Below are 20171 nucleotides of genomic sequence, written 5' to 3'. Positions count from 1 at the left end.
TTAGCCACACCCCTGCCGCGGTGGTCTCCGTGGAGACCTCTCGAAGTACCTATGGCCAAGGTACAGAACAATGGTGTTGTATGCCAGTTCTAGAAGATCTTCTTTCTCTTCTTTCGTCATCACCGATGGAAGTTCCTTCTCGCCTTTGAGAGTTTTTGCAACATTATTTGAGCCAAAATTGCTTTCATCCTCTTTCTCCATAGCGCAAAGTCTCATTTGCCGTTGAAGAGATCAATCTCTATCTTCGCGAAACCCATCTTTCTCTGTTGTAGCTTATTGGCATTGGTGCCCACAAGAAGAGTAGTAGTTATAACTTATATACATTTGATGTAATAAAGTCTCACGAAGACTCTTGCTTGTAACTACTGAATAATTAATAAAGAGTCGAAACTTTCCTTTATTCTTCCTTGTTTGTTTGAAGCTTTATGATAAACCTTAGTCTTTAGTCCTTAAATAAATCTAACAACAAATGAAGAGTCAAATATAGATTTTCATGAACAAACTCTTCATGGTTTGCTTAAAACAGTATATTCACAATCTAAGGATCAAAGGGTTGTTGATCTCAGTATGATTGATAGGAGAACTTATGATGTCTGGTTATGAGACATAGAGAGTATGAGACTCTATAGTTCTTCCTAGGTATCGTGTGAAGATACTAAATTGACCAGTGCACTTCTAGAGATAGTATAAGAACAAACCATTTAACCTCTTCTGTCTCAAAGTCACTATGTATGAATTACATCATGCTTACCTCACTATGTATGAGACATGTCATTTCATAGCTTACATACTCTCAACTGAGAAAGTCGGAGTTCTAGTTCTAGATTCACTATGTGATATAGACAAGATTTATTGGTGAAGTACTAAGTTATGAAGATGTCATGAACAATTTTGTGAAGATCTCATAGATATGGAATTCATGTACAAGATTGCTAAAATGCAATGTATATCACCTCATGCTTTGTTCCTTGGAATGTGAATAAATGAACTGTCCAATGTCCAAATTGAGTCATGACTCTTTTGGATGAATTAATGTCACTTGTTAGCTCTTCGTCAATACATTGTTTCTAACTTATTCACAAGTGACTAAGGAGTTGAGGAAATAACAACTAGAAGAGTAAAATGGTAATTTTGTAAATCACATCTAGTTGATGATATTCATGAATGGTAAACATAGATAATATTCAATGGATCCACTCATCACAATTAAGTAGAATTTTGAGTAGAAAATATATTCATTTGACCCGAGAGATTTTCAGTGTCAACTCTTTAATGGAATCGGTTGACATTAAGCTAGAACTTGGAAAAGATTTGTAAACTTTTGTGTCAAAGCATGCTAGCTCAAGCTTTGTTCATTTGGATCCATGAGGACACTACCACAAGTCATTAGAGTAGGATTTGTTAAACTAGTAGCTAAGTCAAAACAAGTTCAAGTGTTGAACTATTCGAATTTTACAAAAATCGTATAAAGGGTAATTTTGTCCATAAGGACAAAAGATGGTATAAACGTCAAAATAAGATTTTGGACATTGTCATATAATGACAATGTAAATTGATCCACACGGCCATAAATGAGAATTGGGTCTTGAGGATTGAATTTCATTTTATGGAATTTTATGTGAAAATGCTAATTGGGCTTTTCTTGTTTTGTCATGAACAAATAAAAAAACATCTAAAAGCTTATTCTAGATGAGAATTTCGTGCACACCATTAAGAGAAAGAGGGAATTATTTAGTGCATTGATGTATGAAGATACTTGCCAAAAGAAAAAAAAAAAAAAAAAAAAAAAAAAAAGAGGAAACAAATTTGTAGCATGATGCTACACACATGGACGGCCAACATAGGAGGAAAAAGGTAAATTTCCAACCTTGGTATTATGATAGGAATGAGAAATTAAGATTGTGCTCATGAATATGTGATATTCAATAGAAAAGAGGAAACTACCTCTTCAAGGCAATCTCTCCTCCTATAAATACCACACCTCATTCTGAATGTTGAACACACAAGTTTTTGAGATTGAGAGCTTCTCTCTCTAGAACTTGGCTGCCCACCCTCTGTTGTCAATGGTGCCCACAAGAAGAGTAGTGGTGTCTATTTATGTACATTCGATGTAATATAGTCTCACGAATACTCTTGCTTGTTAATGCTAAATCATTAATAAAAGTTGAAACGTTCATTCATTCTTCCTTGTCTGTTTGAAGCTTTATGATAATCTATAATCTTTAGTCCTTAAACAAACCTAACAACATATGAAGAGACAAATGTAAATTTGCATGAAAAAAACTCTTCATGGTTTCCTTAAAACTGCATATTTTTAATCTAAGGATCAAAGGACTATTGATCTCTGTACGATTGTTAGGAGAATCTATGATGTCTGGTTATGGGACATTGAGAGTTGGAGACTCTATAATTCTTCTAGGTATCTTCTGAAGGTACTGAATTGGGCAGTGCACTTCTAGAGACAGAATAAGAACAAACCATTTAACCTCTTATGTCTCAAAGTCACTACGTATGAATTGCATCATGCTTACCTCAGTCCTGAAATGAGACATGTCATCTCATAGCGTACGTATTCTCATTTGAGAAAGTTGGAGTTCGGATTCACTATGTGATTCTAAACAGGACCTATTGATGAAGTACTAAGTTATGAAGATGTCATGAGCAACTTTGTGAAGATCTCATAGATATGGAATTCATGTACAAGATTGTTAAAATGCAATGTATATCACCTCATGCTTTGTTCCTTGGAATGTGAATAAATGAACTGGCCAGTGTCCAAATTGAGTCATGACTCGTTTGGATGAATCAATGTGACTTGTTAGCTCCTTGTCAATACATTGTTTCTAACTTATTCACAAGCGATAAAGGAGTTGAGGAAATAACAGCTAGAAGGGTACAATGGTAATTTTGTAAATCCCGACTAGCTGATGATATTCATGAAGGGTAAACATAGATACTATTCAGTTGATCCACTCATCACAATTAAGTTGAATTCTTGAGTAGAAAATAAATTCATTTGAACCGAGAGATTCTCAGTGTCAATTCTTTAGTCGAGTGAGTTGATATTAAGCTAGAACTTGGAAAAGGTTTGTGAACTTTTGTGTCCAAACATGCTAGCTCAAGCTTTGTTCATTTGGATCCATGAGGTCACTATGTCATTAGAGTAGGATTTGTTAAATTAGAAGATAAGTCAAAACAAGAACGAGACACGTTTTACGAAAATTGTCTAAAGGGTAATTTTGTCTTTTTGGACATAGGACGAAATGAATGTCAATAAATTTTTTGACATTGTCATATGATGACAAATTCCACTCGGCCATAGTAAGATTTTTGGGCCTTGAGGATTAATTTCATTTCATGGAATTTAACATGAATATTCTTAATGGGCATTTCTTATGTTGTCATGAACAAATGAAGACACATCTAGAGGCTCCTTCTAGAAGCATGTTGGCCGCCCAACCCAAGGAGAAAAAGGGAGATTATTTTGTGCATTGAGGTATGAAGATATTTGCCAAAAGAAAAAGAGGAAACACATTTCCTCCACATGGAAAGGATATGGGCGGCAATGCAAGGCAAGGGAGAAGCAAAACAAAAGAGGAAACAAATCCATGGTCTTCTAGAAGACTACATGGCCGTGTGACATAAGAAGGAATAAGGACAATATTTGCTCATGAATATGTGATATTTTATAGAGATTGTTGAAGGTAATTCCTCTCTTATAAAAAGGACCCTCATTCTCATTGTTTTCTCATCCAAAGTTTTAGAGATTGAGAGCTTCTATCTCAAGACTTGGCCGCCCCCTCTCCCTCTCTCTCTCTAGTTCTTTTCGTTTTTGTTTTGGCACCTAGGTCCACATTTGACCTAATGTTTTAGCTCTTCGACTCTTAGACTTGTTCTTGAGTTGTTGTGTTTTCTCGAGTGATTCATGTGATAGAAACTTTCATGGTTACTCGAGTTCCCGAAGAACGAAGAAAGACGAGCTGCGTGGGGAGACGAACGTTTCAACCTTCCTAAGGTTTCTCAACGTTCAAGCTTCACAAAGGTTAGTAAATGAGTAATGCTCTTTAATAGTTTTAATTTAAATATAAACATGTGCTTACTCTTTGTCTAGGTTAGTAAAATCGTTTTACTTGTTTAAAAGAAAATTTTTATTTTCCGCCGCTTGCTCGAAGCGTTAAATCTTTTCTTAACCCTAGATCAATTCCAACACCCTCTCCTTCTCTCTCTCTTCTTGCTCTTTTTTTTTTTGGCACCTAGGTCCTCATTAGACCTAACTTTTGTATTAGCTCTTTCGCTCTAAGACTAGTTCTTGAGTCATTATGTTTAATAGTGCCCACAGACTAAATCCTTTCTAAACTCGAAGACTCTAGTAGTAGAAACTATCGTGGTTATTCGGATTCAAGAAGACCCTAGGAGACAAGCTAAGTGGAGAGACAAGCGATTCAACCTTTCCAAAGGCTTCTCAACGCTCAAGCTTCAAGCGAAGTTGGTACCCACTAGGACAAAATATGTCATCCGGTGCGACGATTGTCGCACCGAATACTTAATTTGTCGCACCTAAAAGTTTATTAGGTGCGACATCCGGTGCGACAAAGTCGCACCGGATAACCCGTCGCAAAAGGCATTAGGTGCGACATGTCGCACCTAATAAGTACACTTTTAGGTGCGACATGTCGCACCAAATACAGAAGCCGTTTTCCTGCCAAATTTAATAAAATTGGCGGGTGAATTCATATTGGGTGCGACATTGTCGCACCCAATTCCGTTCCCGCCACTATATTCGGTGCGAAAATGTCGCACCGAATATGTTTTTTAATTAAAAAAAATTACATAATTAAATAAAAATTAATTGACAAAATTCATTTAGAATTAAATAAAAATTAATTAAAAAATTCTAAATTAATTAGAAATAATATTCTGAAAATAGAATTCTGAATTAAAAATACAAATTCATTCTAAAAAAGTTCAGCTGAGGCGGGGTGGGCTTGTTGTCAAGGATGGAGTGGGCTCGTTGAGGGCTCAGCTGAGGCGCGCGGCTCGGGGCGGGAAACTGGTCCGGTCGACGGGGCGGACAAGGCAGGTCACGGCCGGCGGGGCTGGAAGAGAGAGAGACAGAGTGAGATTGAGAGACGGTGAAAGAGAGAGAGAGAGAAAGAGAGAGAGAGAGAGAGAGAGAGAGAGAGAGAGAGAGAGAGAGAGATGGGTGGGGGACGTACCTGAGAGCGTTTGGTCGGGGCGGTGCGGGTTAAGGGAGACCGGGCGGCCAAGCGGGCGAGGCAGGAAGAGAGAGAGAGACAGAGAGAGAGAGAGAGAGAGAGAGAGAGAGAGGGGGACGTACCTGAGAGCATTTGGTCGGACGGCTGGGAGGGGCGGCACGGGTTAAGGGAGAGCGGGGAGTGGAGGGGGACGGCGGAGAGCAGATTTGAAGGAGAACGGCGACGGCGACTTCGCGGCGGCGGTGAGAGAGAGGGCAGTGGAGAGGGAGGAGACTCGGGCGGCGAGAGAGAGAAGACTGAGAGTGATAATGAGATTTGACCGAGTGAAAGAGAAGAAGAAGGCTTAGTCGAGTTATAACCCCTTTTCATATTGGGTGCGACATTGTCGCACCTAATAATCATATTGGGTGCGACATGTCGCACCCAATGTCCCACCCAATATGATTTCCCAGATCCAAAAATATTCGGAGGAAATTTGCTGACAACTTTAATTTTTAAAAACATTGGGTGCGACATTTGTCACACCTAAAGGTATTAGGTGCGACAAATGTCGCACCTAATAGTATTCGGTGCAACATTTATATATCAGGTGCGACAATGTCGCACCTAATACCACTAAACATTAGCGAAATTTTTAGTCATCTGGATGAGTATCCGGTGCGACATGTCGCACCTAATATTGGTTTAGGTGCGACTATTAGGTGCGACATGTCGCACCTAATACCCTTCCGCACCCAATATGTTAATTTGTAGTAGTGACCGAGTGAAAACTCTTTATAGTTATTAAATTTAAATTATATGTTCATGCATTTTGTCTAGGTGGTAAAATCGTTTTATGTGTTTTAAAGAATTTTTTATATTCCGTCGCTTGCTAGAAGCAATAAATTATTCTTAATCCTAGATCTATTCCAACAAATGGTATCAGAGCTATGGTAAAAGTTTAAGCATGTACATGTAATTTAAACTATGAGTTTGAAAATTGTTTTCTTAATTTTACTCGAGTAATGAATTTGTTAGAATTTTTTTTTTTTAATTTATTGCTCATGTCTTTAAATTAAAATGCATGTTGATTTTTTACACTATTGGGATGATGCAACTACAAATTTTGATTTATCTATTTAACCAAGTTATATTCAGATTATATATAAAGCATCTATGCGCATCAAAGCAATATCATATATCAAGTTAATATATATATATATATATATATATATATATATATATATTGTTACAATGAATATTTTGTAATATCTGACTAATTTTCAAACAATTTATACATAATTATATTTTTTTAACAGTGTTTTCACTAATACACCTAAAATCCGCCGCAAAGCGCGGGATTTACACTCTTCATATCTTTAAGAGAGTCTTTAAGCTTGGAAAGCCGAGAGTGGTTACGTGTTACGTCGGCTTAATAAAGTAGTAGTGTACGTGTGACGCGTATGGAGTGGAATAGTGTCACTTAAATACAACCTGAAGAGATGAACTCAAAACATATAATATATATTAATTAAATACATGGTACATGCTACTTATTTGCAGTCATTCTATGCCATGTGTAGTATGATATCCTTTATCATTCTTTCAAAATGTTGCTATTATCAAAGATATATAAAGATCTTCTAACTAGTTACGTATTTGTTGTGCTTTTAAATTTAATATCCAAAATACTAAGCTGTTATCAACTTATCATATATACACCTTTTGGAGTTAAAGCTGCTAAAAGCTAGATATTTAAATAGTAGCAAACAGGTACTTTAAGTTTTAAGAATTACAGTGGGGAAAAAAAACTATCATGAACAAATTTGTGGTTCAAAACGCATCAAAAGACCTTAAAATCTAACCAAATCTTTATACCGATTCTCTGTTCTTCAGAGCCAAAAACACTGCCTTAGCTATATTTATGTACCAGCTTCGTTAACCTGACGCTGACGTCAGTGGAATATTCCAGTGAGATTCACGCGCGTGACGTAATCATAGTTTTGTCTTTGGTGGATTCATATTATATCCTTTTGTTTAACGTAAAATTTTATTAGTGATGACAACATGATGTGTTTGTAGAGGGTCCCACGTGATGGGCCCATGCTATTTACCGGCCAACCCACGTGATCGATCATGGCTATTATTCCTTCTCTTTTTACCAAAACATTATCAAATTATTTTCTTCAAATTTTACAAAAATATACATATTTATATATTAATTATATTATACATTTCATACAATCTCGACTTTTGGCGTTATCCCTACACAACACTTTTTTCGTATTCAGTGTTGCAAACGCCGAAAAGCGTATGAACAAACCCATAAAACTATAACCTTCTGCAATTAAATGTAGCTAGAAAAAATAAATGTGTGGCAGTATGGATAAACTGGTAATATTCTATTTGAATTGTTCTGGTGGCGGAGTATATATCATATTTCCCTGATATTTAGGTAGAGTTGTAGAGTAGATTGGAAAATGAGTAATATTTATTCTTCTGGATTTATGCGTTATCTATTAAAATTTACAAAATATATAACGGCAATGAAACGGATAATAAATTATTATATGAGGTGAGCGAGTATACGAATGTAGTATAAGGTTCTAAAACATTATCCGATGGTTTTGAAGTTTTCTTATCAGTGTTTTTTGCATCGTCCAGGATACGTATTATGTTATTTTGTTTTGTTTTTAATGATGTTAAATCATGATTTTAGAATTCAGATACAGAGTAAAGCCTATTTTTTTTTTGTAGAATTACCAAAGTTAAACAATAAATTTAATCATATGTATACTGCATTATACGACGGAAAATGTGTATCTTAATCCTTACCAAAAAGGAAGTAAAAATGAACTTAGGGTTAAGTTATTGCGAACTTAAAAAAATAATGCTATGAGTATATGTTAATGTCAAGAACACATGACAATCATGTAAGATCCTTTTGTGCAGACCTTTCAACTCCTTTTGTGTTAGCACTTGCGATCGTCATATGTAATATCCTTAATGCTGAATGTTATCTTTAAAATTCGCAATATTGAAAAAGATTATGTTATGGAACTCGAATCAATATCTTTATTGACCTCGCACAATATATAATATAGTAATCAAACTAGGCACTTGCTGCAGCAATGTTAATTAATAATGAAAACTATCATATCTGAAACATTATGATGACAATATTATAGACTTTAAAAAACTTCAAGCATACTCTTTTATATATTTATATGATACGTTCTATAGAAAAAGAAACTAATATTATTACATGAAAGATGACTCACCCGCCACGTGCAAACACGTAGGACTCCAAGGTGGACACAACGTGGCAGATCTCCGGTTTTCCTATGGACGCGTTGGTCAAATTCTTCTACGTAATGTGTTTGGTGATCGAGAGATCGAATCTAACGGTGCAGAAGAGAGATCCACATTGAGATTACAATGTGGCGGTTCGTGTCAGATCATGTTATGCTATTTGTGAGAAGTCACGTGATGACGCGAAGTTGGGCCCTACTATTGTGGACCATATCCATATGATATAAGCAATTCTAACTATTTATAGGACAAATTAACTCACCGGTGCAAAAAAGTATTAAGCAAATTTCATTTCCTTATTTTTTTTTTTTTTTATTGTTAGTAGTTAAGTTATTTAGTGGCTACTTGACGACCAAGGTATTTCTGTCGACTCCATAATTTATATGTCGGTTACGTATTTGCCAAAATCTTGATAGAATAATTTTTGTATTGAATGATATTACTGTATATTAGTTATATAACATACGAAGTAAAGATTTAAATAACAATACCAATACGATATATTTACTAAATTTTGACTCACAGAGCTATCTATAGTTCATAATTATATAAAATATCAGTACTGATTTGATCAATCAGAATTTACTAACATTTGAATATTATCAATAAGTATTTTATAAGATAATATAATTAAAAATAATGGTTAGCATATCATGAGTTTCTATCTCAAGCTAATTGATAATTAGAAGAGTAACACGTGACTAAAAGAAATACAAACAATGTGTTCTTAGTTGATGTGGGACTTATTGATATCTCATCACGTTCAATACTAAAAGCGTAAACTTTGTTAGAATGGGTATCACAACATCTGGAATGAATTTTTTTTGTAATACAATGTTATGTGGTTTGATTACAATATTCATTGGCAATGAGAATATAAATATCATGTTTCTAGTTCTGAGTATTATGGTGGGATATTCTAAGATATTTGGTTTTCGAGAATAATATATTCACGACAGATTTGGTGTTAACCTAATAAAGCTCTTTGTGGGTCGAATTAGGTTAAATACTTTTTTGTTTGATCAATTCACGCCAACATTAGCTTTGAACCAGTCTCTATTATTTGGAGATCTTCATCAACAACTGATTCTAGGTACTTGTTACTGCAATCAGGTTAAATACTTTTTTGTTTGGTCAATTCACGCTGACCTTAGTCTTGAACCAGTCTCTCTTTTTTAGAGATCTTCATCAACATCTTATTATAGGTACTTGTTACTGCTGTACGTTATTTTTGCAGAGTTTATGAGTGCGTGTTTTGCATTGACGTACTGTGTCAATCTTCGGGAGAGGATTGAGTGAAAGAGAAAGGGAGTCCCTAATCTAAAGGGAGTTTAGATTATCATTCATTGGAGAAATCAAAGAAGAAGATGTTTGAGAGGGAGTCTACAAACTTAAGTCGTGTACCTTTGATTATTGAGATGTGGATTGTTTTTTCACCAGCGTACGTATCAATCATCATGAGTAGGTGCTTTATCACACGAAAAGGGTTACCAAATATTTGTGTACTTTATTTCTCTCTGATTAGTTGCTTGTTTGATTGTTGATTTATTTAAGAATTTTTTGTATGAACTAGCCATTTTAAATTAGTGTTTAGCAAAATAGCCAACGTTTCGTAAGTTAGTGAATTCTAGCCACTTATAATGTAAAAGTACTAATATACCCTTAATTATTTTCAAAATAATTCATTTAAGTTTCCAAAATTTTAAACCACAACACTTTCACTTTCAATATTAACCCACTATTCGCTAAAATAGAAGAAGAAGAAGAAGAAGAAGAAGAAGAAGAAAAAGTAGAAAATATGTTTGTCAAAATATTTAATCATGCTTACAAAAAATTTAATCTATTGTTCGATAAAAAAATATCTAAAAATCGAAAACGGAAGAAGAAGAAGAAGAAGAAGAAGAAGAAGAAGAAGAAGAAGACAATGACAGTGGTGGTAATGACGATCGACAGATGGCGATCTAGAGACCACCAAGCCCTATCACTAAGAATTCTTCTCTCCGACCTCGATTTCCTTCCGAATCTCGACATCACCATCGACGACACCCGACGAGGTCGAACTTCACCAGAATGAGAGCGAGGTTCGTGAGGTTTCGAAGCAGGAGATTTTGAATCAGAGGAGCCAATTTTAGCTCCTTCGGGATCCCTTCCAATTTGAGGATTTGATGAGGGCTTCTGCGTATTTGATCGGGAAAAGTCAGAGTGGGAAATGTCAGTTTTGTATATAAGGGTATTTTTTGGGTTTTGTCAAATTTAAAATACTTCGCCTCAACGTTAGAAAGTTGAGCTATTTTGCCAAATCCAAACCTAAAAATGATTAAATAACCGCATTGTTTTTATATTAAATCATGCTAAAATTAATCAATTGTTCAACAAATTATTTCAATTACTAATTGAAAAACCATCTTAAAATATCTTTAGTAATTCCAAATTGGTAGCCATTTTCTAGGGGTCATCTTTAAATTTAGTCTTATCAAATTATTACATGTGATAAAGTACCTTTTATTCACTGAAGCAATAATTTAATGAGGTTTTTCAGTTGTGCGGGTAAAATCCAGTGTGGTAATTGGTTAAAAACCATTATGGTCTCCGCGTTTTAATCATCGTGCTATTACAAAAAGCCAACAATAAACAGTCATTAGAATTAGACTTTCCACCATATTGGCATATTCATATAATTCTTTTTTCAAATGCATATATAGTATCGAAATTATTATATGAATAATTTTTCGGTGAGTGGATTAATTTTAAAGGAGTGATCTTTAAGCCGTCCACTTATTGCATTTTACTTTATTCTATAATGTACTTTATTACCTGAAAAATTAAATTTATGCGTAGTGTTCATCCCTTATACAGTTTAATTTTTTTTTAAATTAAAATAAATTTAAAAGATATCATAATACCATTATCTTAAAAATATCATTTTAGTTTTGTAGGTTCGGAATATAATTTAATCACTATCTTAAATTTAGCAAGTTACTAAAGTTTGTAATTGTGGTGTGTAAACTTTCATAGGGTTTAATTTGAGCTTGCTAGTTTCTTTTTTTTTTTTTTTTTTTTTTTTAATCTTCCATCTATTGCTCACCAAAAGTAATACAAAACTTTTTTTTTTTTTTTAATAAACTCAAACTTTTTAAAAGACTAGAACTTTGTCATAATTTTTTTTTTAATAACATTTGTATCTGACTTAGGTGTATAACCAAACATATTTAATTTTTGGAAATTTTTACAAGCTCTTCTTTTCTATTTTGATAATCATGAAGGAAAGACTACTATGACTCAAAACTGTGTCTAACATTAAACTTTTTAATTATAGACAAGCTCTTCTTTTTTCTATTTTGATAATCATGAATGAAAGACTACAAGGCTTCCATTACTCAAAACTGTGTATAACATTGAACTTTTTAACAAATTTTAATTATTTATGTAAACTTATACAATAATTAATCCATCATGAGAAAAGGTAAATAATAAATCATAGACAAATATCAATTTATCATCGTAAAAAGTACCTTTAACAAAAGGCTCATAATTAGTGAGATCTTCATAAGAAATCTTACGAAGACGAGAATAAAAAAGCTCTTGAAAAAACAAATTAGGATTTTAATTTTAGGTGCCCTCAAAAGTTTTGGCCCATGAGAGTTGTCATTGTTACTTTCCGTCGAGTTCGTTATCACCGGGAGCTTCTTTACTCGTTGCAACCTCCGACCAGAGTTCGTATTCGTTATCATTATTCCCTCCGCGAGCCCATCTCCATCATGCAACGTCAATCGAGTGCGTCTCCAAAGAAGTTAGTTTGTTTTTCTCTCTCTTGTTTTTTTATTTTTATTTTTATTTTTTATGTTTCAGTTATTCATGCATAGATCTATTTTGTGCTACTTGATCTTGTATAAGTTTGATATTTAATTTCATTCTAAAGACCTTAGATGTTTATTTATTTATTTAATTTTTACTTTTTGCGTGGATCTCAACTAGGCAAAGTCCCCTAAAATGCAATCTGCAAAATGTGGTGGTACATGATCAGGATGGAGACAATATTAGTCTATAGATTCCCTTATAATTTTTTTAACTTTTTTTTTTCACTTTTTGTTTGTTTATAACTTTTATTTTACCTTCAACATTTACAAATTCGCCCGTCTTAAACTTTTTTTACATATTAGTCCATCTACTTTATGTTTATGACTCCGTCCTGATATATGAAAAGATTGGCAATCCAATGTTCTTGTTGTAATATTGTAATTGTGTTTATGACCAATTTTTTATCTCTTTTTTTAAGGAGGTTCTAAGTTTTTGTTGAGCTTATTTCTTGTAATTTATGTTTTTTTTTTTTATCTTTAACTAAATCGAGCTCATCAATTTCTTAATTTCTTACTCGGAGCGTTTTCTCAAATTGTAGCTTGCACTTAAGTGCTGTCATTGGATAGATTGACACTTTGTAGGGTTTTTTTCTTTCTTTTTTCTTGAAGGCCTATAATTCCTGGATCGAATTTCCTCAAATATTTTTGCTGAATATGCCAATACCCTTATGTCTGGTCATATTAAAAGTGCTATTTATACGTACACATAATTGATATTTGAAATCTGATCAATTATTTTGGATCACATGTCTCCTTCCCAGTCGGTCAGGCTACGATCGATGTGACATATTAAATTTTTATCTGTATGGCTTTTTCCTAATTCCTAATTCCTAATTTCCTATACGATGAGAATAAAAGTAAATAATTCTTCTTCTTCTTCAACGAGCTCGTCGATTCTATCATTTGACTGAACTTAACGTTTTCGTCAAATCTTTCTTTTCAAATTTTATTGACAACATAAAGTTGAATAAATTTAGTGCAGATTTGGAGGCTCATCGCATTCGCGGTGTATTGCTGTGTAAAAGCCAGACAAAGCTTCTAATAATGGCTCATCTTTTTTACAATTTAGCCCTTGCTTTTTTTGGATATATACATATTTTTATGATTTGCAATATTTTACACATAGTCAATACAAAAATAATCGTTTCTTATAATTAATAATATATAGTATATACCTCATAGAAGTCAATACTCAACAGTAGTAAATTTTCAGTAATCATTTATAATTTTTTAAAATTAATGTCACTTAAATCAAATAGCTGTGTTTTTTTTATTCCTTCACGTCCATCAAGAGTGTGACTACTCACAAACAAACTCAAACATAATTCTTAGATTCAAATAAATAATAATAAATAAAATACATAAATGGAAAAGTGAGTGGATAATGATAGTATTGTTGTGGATTTAATTAGCTAAGGAATGTGAGTGGGTTTGGAATGCCATTGAGTTCTGGCTCTAACTATCTCTGCACCGTCCGATTGAAGCCGAAGCATGTGAGTGAATCGCACGTGCGAGTCTTGGTCAACATTGGCCGTGGGACTAGTCATTGACTCTAGAAGATTCGATTGCCTACACTCTCTTCTGTACTCCAACGTCATGCTTCTCAGATCATACTTCTCCAATATATTCATCGGTACACTCTGCAAGTATGTATATACATATATATCGTAAGCCATATAGGATATTGCTACTAAACTAATATTCCCAAGTCTAGTCACTATATTTTTGTGCTACGTTTAGATTTATTTTTTTTTACTATAGAGTGTGGAATTTTGTCCCCTTTTCTCATGGGGAAAATTTGCTTCAATATTTGGTTGGTGGATCATATTGTAACATATTTAATGAGAAGATTATTATAAATTTATCATTCAAGTTGTAACGTATTTTGAGATTTGGCCTTGTACCTAATATAGACATGGGTATAAAACCAAACATAAAACATGCTGGTCACTTTTTGGAAGCTCAAATTATGGTGTATTTTTTTAAAAGATGGGCTATGATATATTTAGATTGATTGGTTGACGGCCCATCATAGGCGTGAGCCCAAAAATTAAAGATGGGCTAGCCCAATGGAAAACTGAAAAAGTCCTTTTGGATAAAGAAAACACTGAATTTAATTGTATTATTACTCAACTACCCAATAATTGTCCACATTAAACATGACAACAATGATTTCTGTGTTTGAATGCGACACAGGATATTTAAATCAAAACAAATCTAGCTTCGCTTTCAAAAAATAATTACATTAATTAATCAATTATATATGGGGTAGTTTGGTTGGTATGCTTTTTGTATGTACCTCAAGAATCCAACCAATGTATTTGACATTGTTGACATGTTGATTGGCGTCCATATCACTCCATCTCGGCTAATGTGAGAATTGCCATGAAACAAAGTTAGTGAAAACCAAACATTAATTCAAAAAATAGTTCTTTGATTTTGATATGACCATATAATAGCCTTTAAGCAATTAAAAAAAAAAAGTTGATTCTTACCGCTAAACCGTTCCGAATTATGTCGGCAGTTTCGTGAGTGAGCTTGTCAATCTTTTGGCTATCATTCTTTTCAGCGCTAATTGCCCATCTTTGCACGTAAAAAGGTGAGACCTCTTGTCTCACTTGTTCGGGGATTTTTGACAACCTTCTTGTTTCTCTATTCATTATCACCCACGTACTACAACACATACGAAAAAACACCATGCATTCTCCAATTAAAAATTAAAAAGCACCACAAAAAATACAAACTAATATATTGTGATATTTGTTTGTAGCATTTCAACAAATTTTTTCTTAAGACATATATCTACCTACTTAAATAATTCGTGAACTTTATAAAAAAAAAATCTAGTTACATTAAATTCTAAGTTCTAACCTTAAAAATAGTGTTATATGGATCGGTTGAACAAAATAGAAATGTAGCGTAAGGTTTTTATTCCAATGAAACTTTTTAAAATTATGATAGAGAAATTGTCGCATTTGTCTTTCATAATATTTTCTCACTTTCCACAAAAAAACTAATTTTGCCTAAAATACCCTCATCTATATCAACAATTTTGACATCTATTTTTGCTCTTCACTATTAGATGTCAACATTGTTGACACAGATATCAACACTGTTAACATAGATAGTGACATTTTGGATCAAATTAGTCTTTTGGTGGAAAGTGAAAAAATGTTATGAAATTAGTGGCAAATGAGGCAATTCCTCATTATGATATTCGAACTTATAAACTGGTTTAAGTACTTTTAGGCATTGGATTTCATTTTTTTAAGTACTTTAAGAAATTAATTAAAATGTTACAAAATTAACAATATTCAGTTCCACCTTGGCTTGAAAACTTTATTCCGGGACCAATATATTGAAAAATACAAAACAAATACAAAATTCTCACCTTGTTGCTTTACTAATGATCTCTCTTGTGTTGTAATCTCGAATAACCCAATCTCTTCTCATTCCATTTTTCCCTTGTGCATCAACCCAAGTGTCGATTTCAATCACATCTCCCCTGTCACACACACTATCAAGTTTAATTCAACAATTTATATATATATATATATATATATATATATGTATATATATATATGTATGTATAGATAACTATCAAGTTTAATTCAACAATATATATATATAATTCCATCATTTGAAGCAAAGCATAACCTTAGGTCTATGCATGCACGTACCAGTAACTGTACTTCTCAACTTGAATCTGGACACGTGTAACGACCCAAATCAGTTTTCGGAGGCTCATCTCCCGAGTCGCTCCGAACCCGTTCCCGGCCAGGCCTGAGCTCGAAACATGATTCAATGCTGTTTCCTGTATTTGAATATTGAAATACATATTACTTGCTCTAATGTCCATATGGAAATTTATTGAAAGAAAGAGAATAAGATCTCTGACGTACCTGAAGCAAGTTCATTAGGGTTTCCATTGTCGCGGTTTTGTCCGGACCGGTTTCGTAGGACCGGATGATGAATGTTTGCCGATAAACAAACCGTTCTTGATCGGCAAATTTTCCGAGCAGATAAGCATTAAGAGGTGTATCAACATTGACATTCTTAAGCGACGGAGATAAAACATTTTCTCCCGAGTGAATCCCGTTGACCTTCTTTCCATTTATGGTTTCCACATTACTTTTCTTTTTTTGATTCCCACCACTCGCGATAATTGTCGAAAATCGTCGCCCTTTGAAGCTAATCGCGATGTTCTTCTGATTTGGATTTGAATTGCTCAAATCCCCAACAATGATATTGTGGAGTCTGACACAGTTTGTTGCAGCCATTGTTGATGTCATTTTCATGTGTCACATTGATTTATAATGTATAGTAGAGGTGAAAACCAAACCATATTTTTCTTTTTTATAAGTTTGTCAAAAAAGAAAGGCAAGAAAATAACATGGGATCGGAGTATGTGGATCTTCTAGCTCATGTAATTTGCTTTTGTAACAGTAAGGAAGAAATTTTAATAATTATAAATATATCATATTTAGTTGTTGCAGCTACTATAGATGTCAATTACAAAAGGGTTTTTGAGATAATAAAAAAAATGTTTCCTTATAGAGGGATTGATATTTCTGCTCAACAACTTTTCAGTGGTGGGAAGGAAATTAAGGATTTCTTAATTTTTTAGGAATCGACATTGACAAGCCAGAGGGCATTAATCTAATTGAATATATTTGCAAGATTTTATGAGAGATTTCTTAATTTTAGATGGTTTTAGATTAGACTATTGTGTTAGGGCCACCGTTCAGTTTTCAATACTATATTTGTGGTAGCGCTAGGAAAAAGGAACATTTTGACTTGAGAATAGGATGATTGCAAGATTTTACTTGCTAAAACAATATATAATTTTGTAGTGGTAAGTGATCTATATGAAAGTAAATTTATAGGTATTTCTCTCAATTAAATTATGACCGATTCATGCATGGGACAAGAAAGAAACTCGATAGATAGAACAACAATTTTAGAATTTTTTTTTTATTTCTGCTTATAATGCTTGGTCAATAAAATATTTTATCTAGCACCATCGGAGTAACTTGCAATACTGAGCTTCGTTTTACAATTATTCAATGTCTTCCCAAAAATAATGCTTACAATGTTTCCAGAAGTGATATATAAAATATATTTCAAAAACATATTTCCAGATGTAAACATGTAATGGAGTAAATATAATATTCTCAAAAACGAAGAGGAGTTTATATTTATGTACTAAATAATAAAAGGTCTATTAAGTATATAGTCATATTTATAGTTTTTCATAGCTATATAACCAACGTTTCATAAATTTTAGGTAAATAACAATGTCCATGTATTTACACTCGTAAATTGATGTAAATACTTTACCATTTTATTTCAATGAAAGGGTAAATCAGGAATGTCACGTCATGTTTGTAACTATTTATTTAAGATTTATGAAACGTTGGCTGTATAGCAACTTTAAACGTTTTAGTTGGCTAATTACCTAATTTTTTTAATGATAAATATAATTTTTCCCAATATTTAGCTAGTGAGAATTTTATGAATTAGTTTGAAGGTGTGCTATTTAGGGAATTATGGGTCAAAATCTAAAGTAGTCACATATTGTTTTTTAACGGAATCTACAGTAGTTACATATGCTCTACACGAGGGTTATCTCACTTTCAACCCCATTAATGGGCTTTTCTTAACGCCATTTAGGTCCAGCCCAATAGTGCGTCGTTGGACTTGTTTACTAAAACGTACAAGGAATTCCTCAATCTTGGCAACTAATTGGACTAGATCCATATCTCAAAATTTCGTATCTAAGCTTTGATTTGGCATGTTGAAATTATGGATTATAATCTAAATTATCCCCAACTTTTTTGTTGTGTCTAGACGTATTATAAATAGATGGGAAAATAACACATTTATACCATGTGTTTTAGTGAAATGTCGAGTTTAACCCTCGGTTTTCAAAAATGTCGAGTTCGTACCCTCTGTTTAACTAAAATGACGAAATTATACCCTGAAATGAATAACAGCGTCACAAATCTCCCTTTCATTGATTTTAACTCTTATATAAGAAAAACCAAATCAAATCTAAATCAGTGCCCTAACTTCCAAATTTTAAATTTTGAAATAAAAAAGCCTTAAATTGAAATTAAATAATAAAACTCATACCTCCTAAGAAATGACTTCATTCCGTGTTCGAATTGTAACTCTAAATCCTGCATACTCTGTTCGAATATGCGATTTTGATGACTATCAACTATCGATGTTTACCCCTTTGCCTCTTTCTGTGTTCTTCACGATTAAGAGACTGTTGTTTATTTTTTAGTTTTTAAATAAATTACATATATGACGCGAATGAATAAAGATAATTGGTGTTTATATATAAATATTATAGTCAACGTCAATTAAAAGTCAATAAAAAGAATATTTGTGACACTGTTGTCTATTTCAGGGTATAATTTCGTCATTTTAGTTAAACAGATGGTATAATTTCGTCATTTTAGTTAAACAGATGGTATGAACTCGACATTTTTGAAAACCGAGGGTTAAACTCGACATTTCACTAAAACACAAGGTATAAATGTGTTATTTTCCCTAAATAGATATGTGTAGGTCCAAACAAAGATCACCAAGGATCTTTGATGGTGTTGTATTATGATGAATCACCAGTTGGGCCCATATTGGTTGGATACTTTTTTTTTTTTTTTAAATTGCCAAAACTAGGACTAAATTAAGGCAAATTTCTATTTTCGTATTTTTTAAAAAAATTTACCAAATTAGGACCGGTCAAACAAAAGTCAAATGAGAGATACACACAAATCTACCTATTATACCATCATACTAATTACCAACCTACAATCTTCCCCAATAAAATCTTTTATTTTTTCTCTTTCTTTCTATTTTCCCGCTCATCCCATCGAAAAAACGAATTTTTTTTTTTATTAGTCCTAGTTTGGTAAATTTTTGAAAAAAATAGGAAAATGGAAATATACCTTAATTTAGTCCTAGTTAAGGAAATGTATTGGTTGGATACTGGTTGTAAAGGAATTCGGTATCCTTGGTTTTTTTTTTTTTTTTTTTTTTATCATTATTATGTTCATTAAAAATCGTGTTTTACACTTTTATCTGTTTAGGTAGTTCTTAAATGGCTAAAGAGCACTGCTATTTATTAACTTGCTGGCGTTTCAGTACACTTACAAGTGCGAGGCCTACTGTCAAATAGGGCTCCACTTGTTGTGAGAATATAAGCAGTGTCATCGCGCTGCTGATATTTATCATTTTTTTTATCGTTAAAATATCCTTATTTTTATATTTGAAATTCAGAAAAGAAAAAAAAAAAATCGATCTGTTTTTTCTTCTCTTTGTATCTAATCACCAAAAATCACTTTTGCTGTTATTTTCTTCATCTTTATTGCCGTCCTTCTCTTTATTTCTAAATTCTTCTTCATTCTTGTCGCCTATAAGAGAATGACATACAATAATTTATTATTGTTTTTTAAAGATAATCCGGGTCTACTTTTTTTTTTTTTTTTTTTTTTTTTGTTACAAAACCAATATATCTTTGAAGATTTTGTCGCAAGGTCACCATTTTGTGACAAACTCGTCATAATCTTTAAACATAAACGTAGCGTCAAAAGTTTGTGACAAATTTTGTATTCACACTTATCTTTATAAAATTATATTTTGTGACAAGAATATGACATAAATTATTATTTTGTAATATATTTGTTATAAAATACAGGAAATTTAGGAAGAGTGAACTAATTCGCGACCAAAGTTTCTGGTGACGTAATCTAACCTTCTAGATCCTCGTTGGACTCTTACTCAAACCCACAAAAGT

General features: G+C 33.0%; 1 protein-coding gene across 1 annotated transcript; it reads right to left on the bottom strand.

The window, feature by feature from the left end:
• Window positions 1–13589: 13589 nt before the first annotated feature.
• LOC149383222 (palmitoyl-acyl carrier protein thioesterase, chloroplastic-like) lies at window positions 13590–16644 on the bottom strand. Its single transcript, XM_089627716.1, has 6 exons — window positions 16267–16644; window positions 16045–16178; window positions 15756–15869; window positions 14860–15037; window positions 14664–14732; window positions 13590–14004 (listed from the first exon to the last, which is right to left on the bottom strand). Exons 1-6 carry the CDS (start codon window positions 16642–16644, stop codon window positions 13777–13779), a joined length of 1101 nt encoding a protein of 366 aa, XP_089483842.1. The 3' UTR covers window positions 13590–13776.
• Window positions 16645–20171: the final 3527 nt, after the last annotated feature.

Source organism: Urtica dioica, chromosome 10, assembly GCF_054948205.1.
Source record: "Urtica dioica subsp. dioica isolate 48M chromosome 10, U.dioica_male_clone48M_v1_H2, whole genome shotgun sequence".
In the NCBI taxonomy this organism is placed as follows: domain Eukaryota; kingdom Viridiplantae; phylum Streptophyta; class Magnoliopsida; order Rosales; family Urticaceae; genus Urtica; species Urtica dioica.
The sequence above is the reverse complement of the archived record's forward strand: the minus strand, read 5'-3'. Positions and strand labels throughout refer to the sequence as shown.

Excerpts from the sequence above, each read along its gene's own strand:
- LOC149383222 (XM_089627716.1), bottom strand. The coding sequence starts at position 16,644 with ATGGCTGCAACAAACTGTGTCAGACTCCACAATATCATTGTTGGGGAT. Across the intron at positions 16,179-16,266 it reads CCCTAATGAACTTGCTTCAG|GAAACAGCATTGAATCATGT; the intron begins GTACGTCAGAGA and ends ATTCAAATACAG. Across the intron at positions 15,870-16,044 it reads GTTGAGAAGTACAGTTACTG|GGGAGATGTGATTGAAATCG; the intron begins GTACGTGCATGC and ends TGTGTGTGACAG.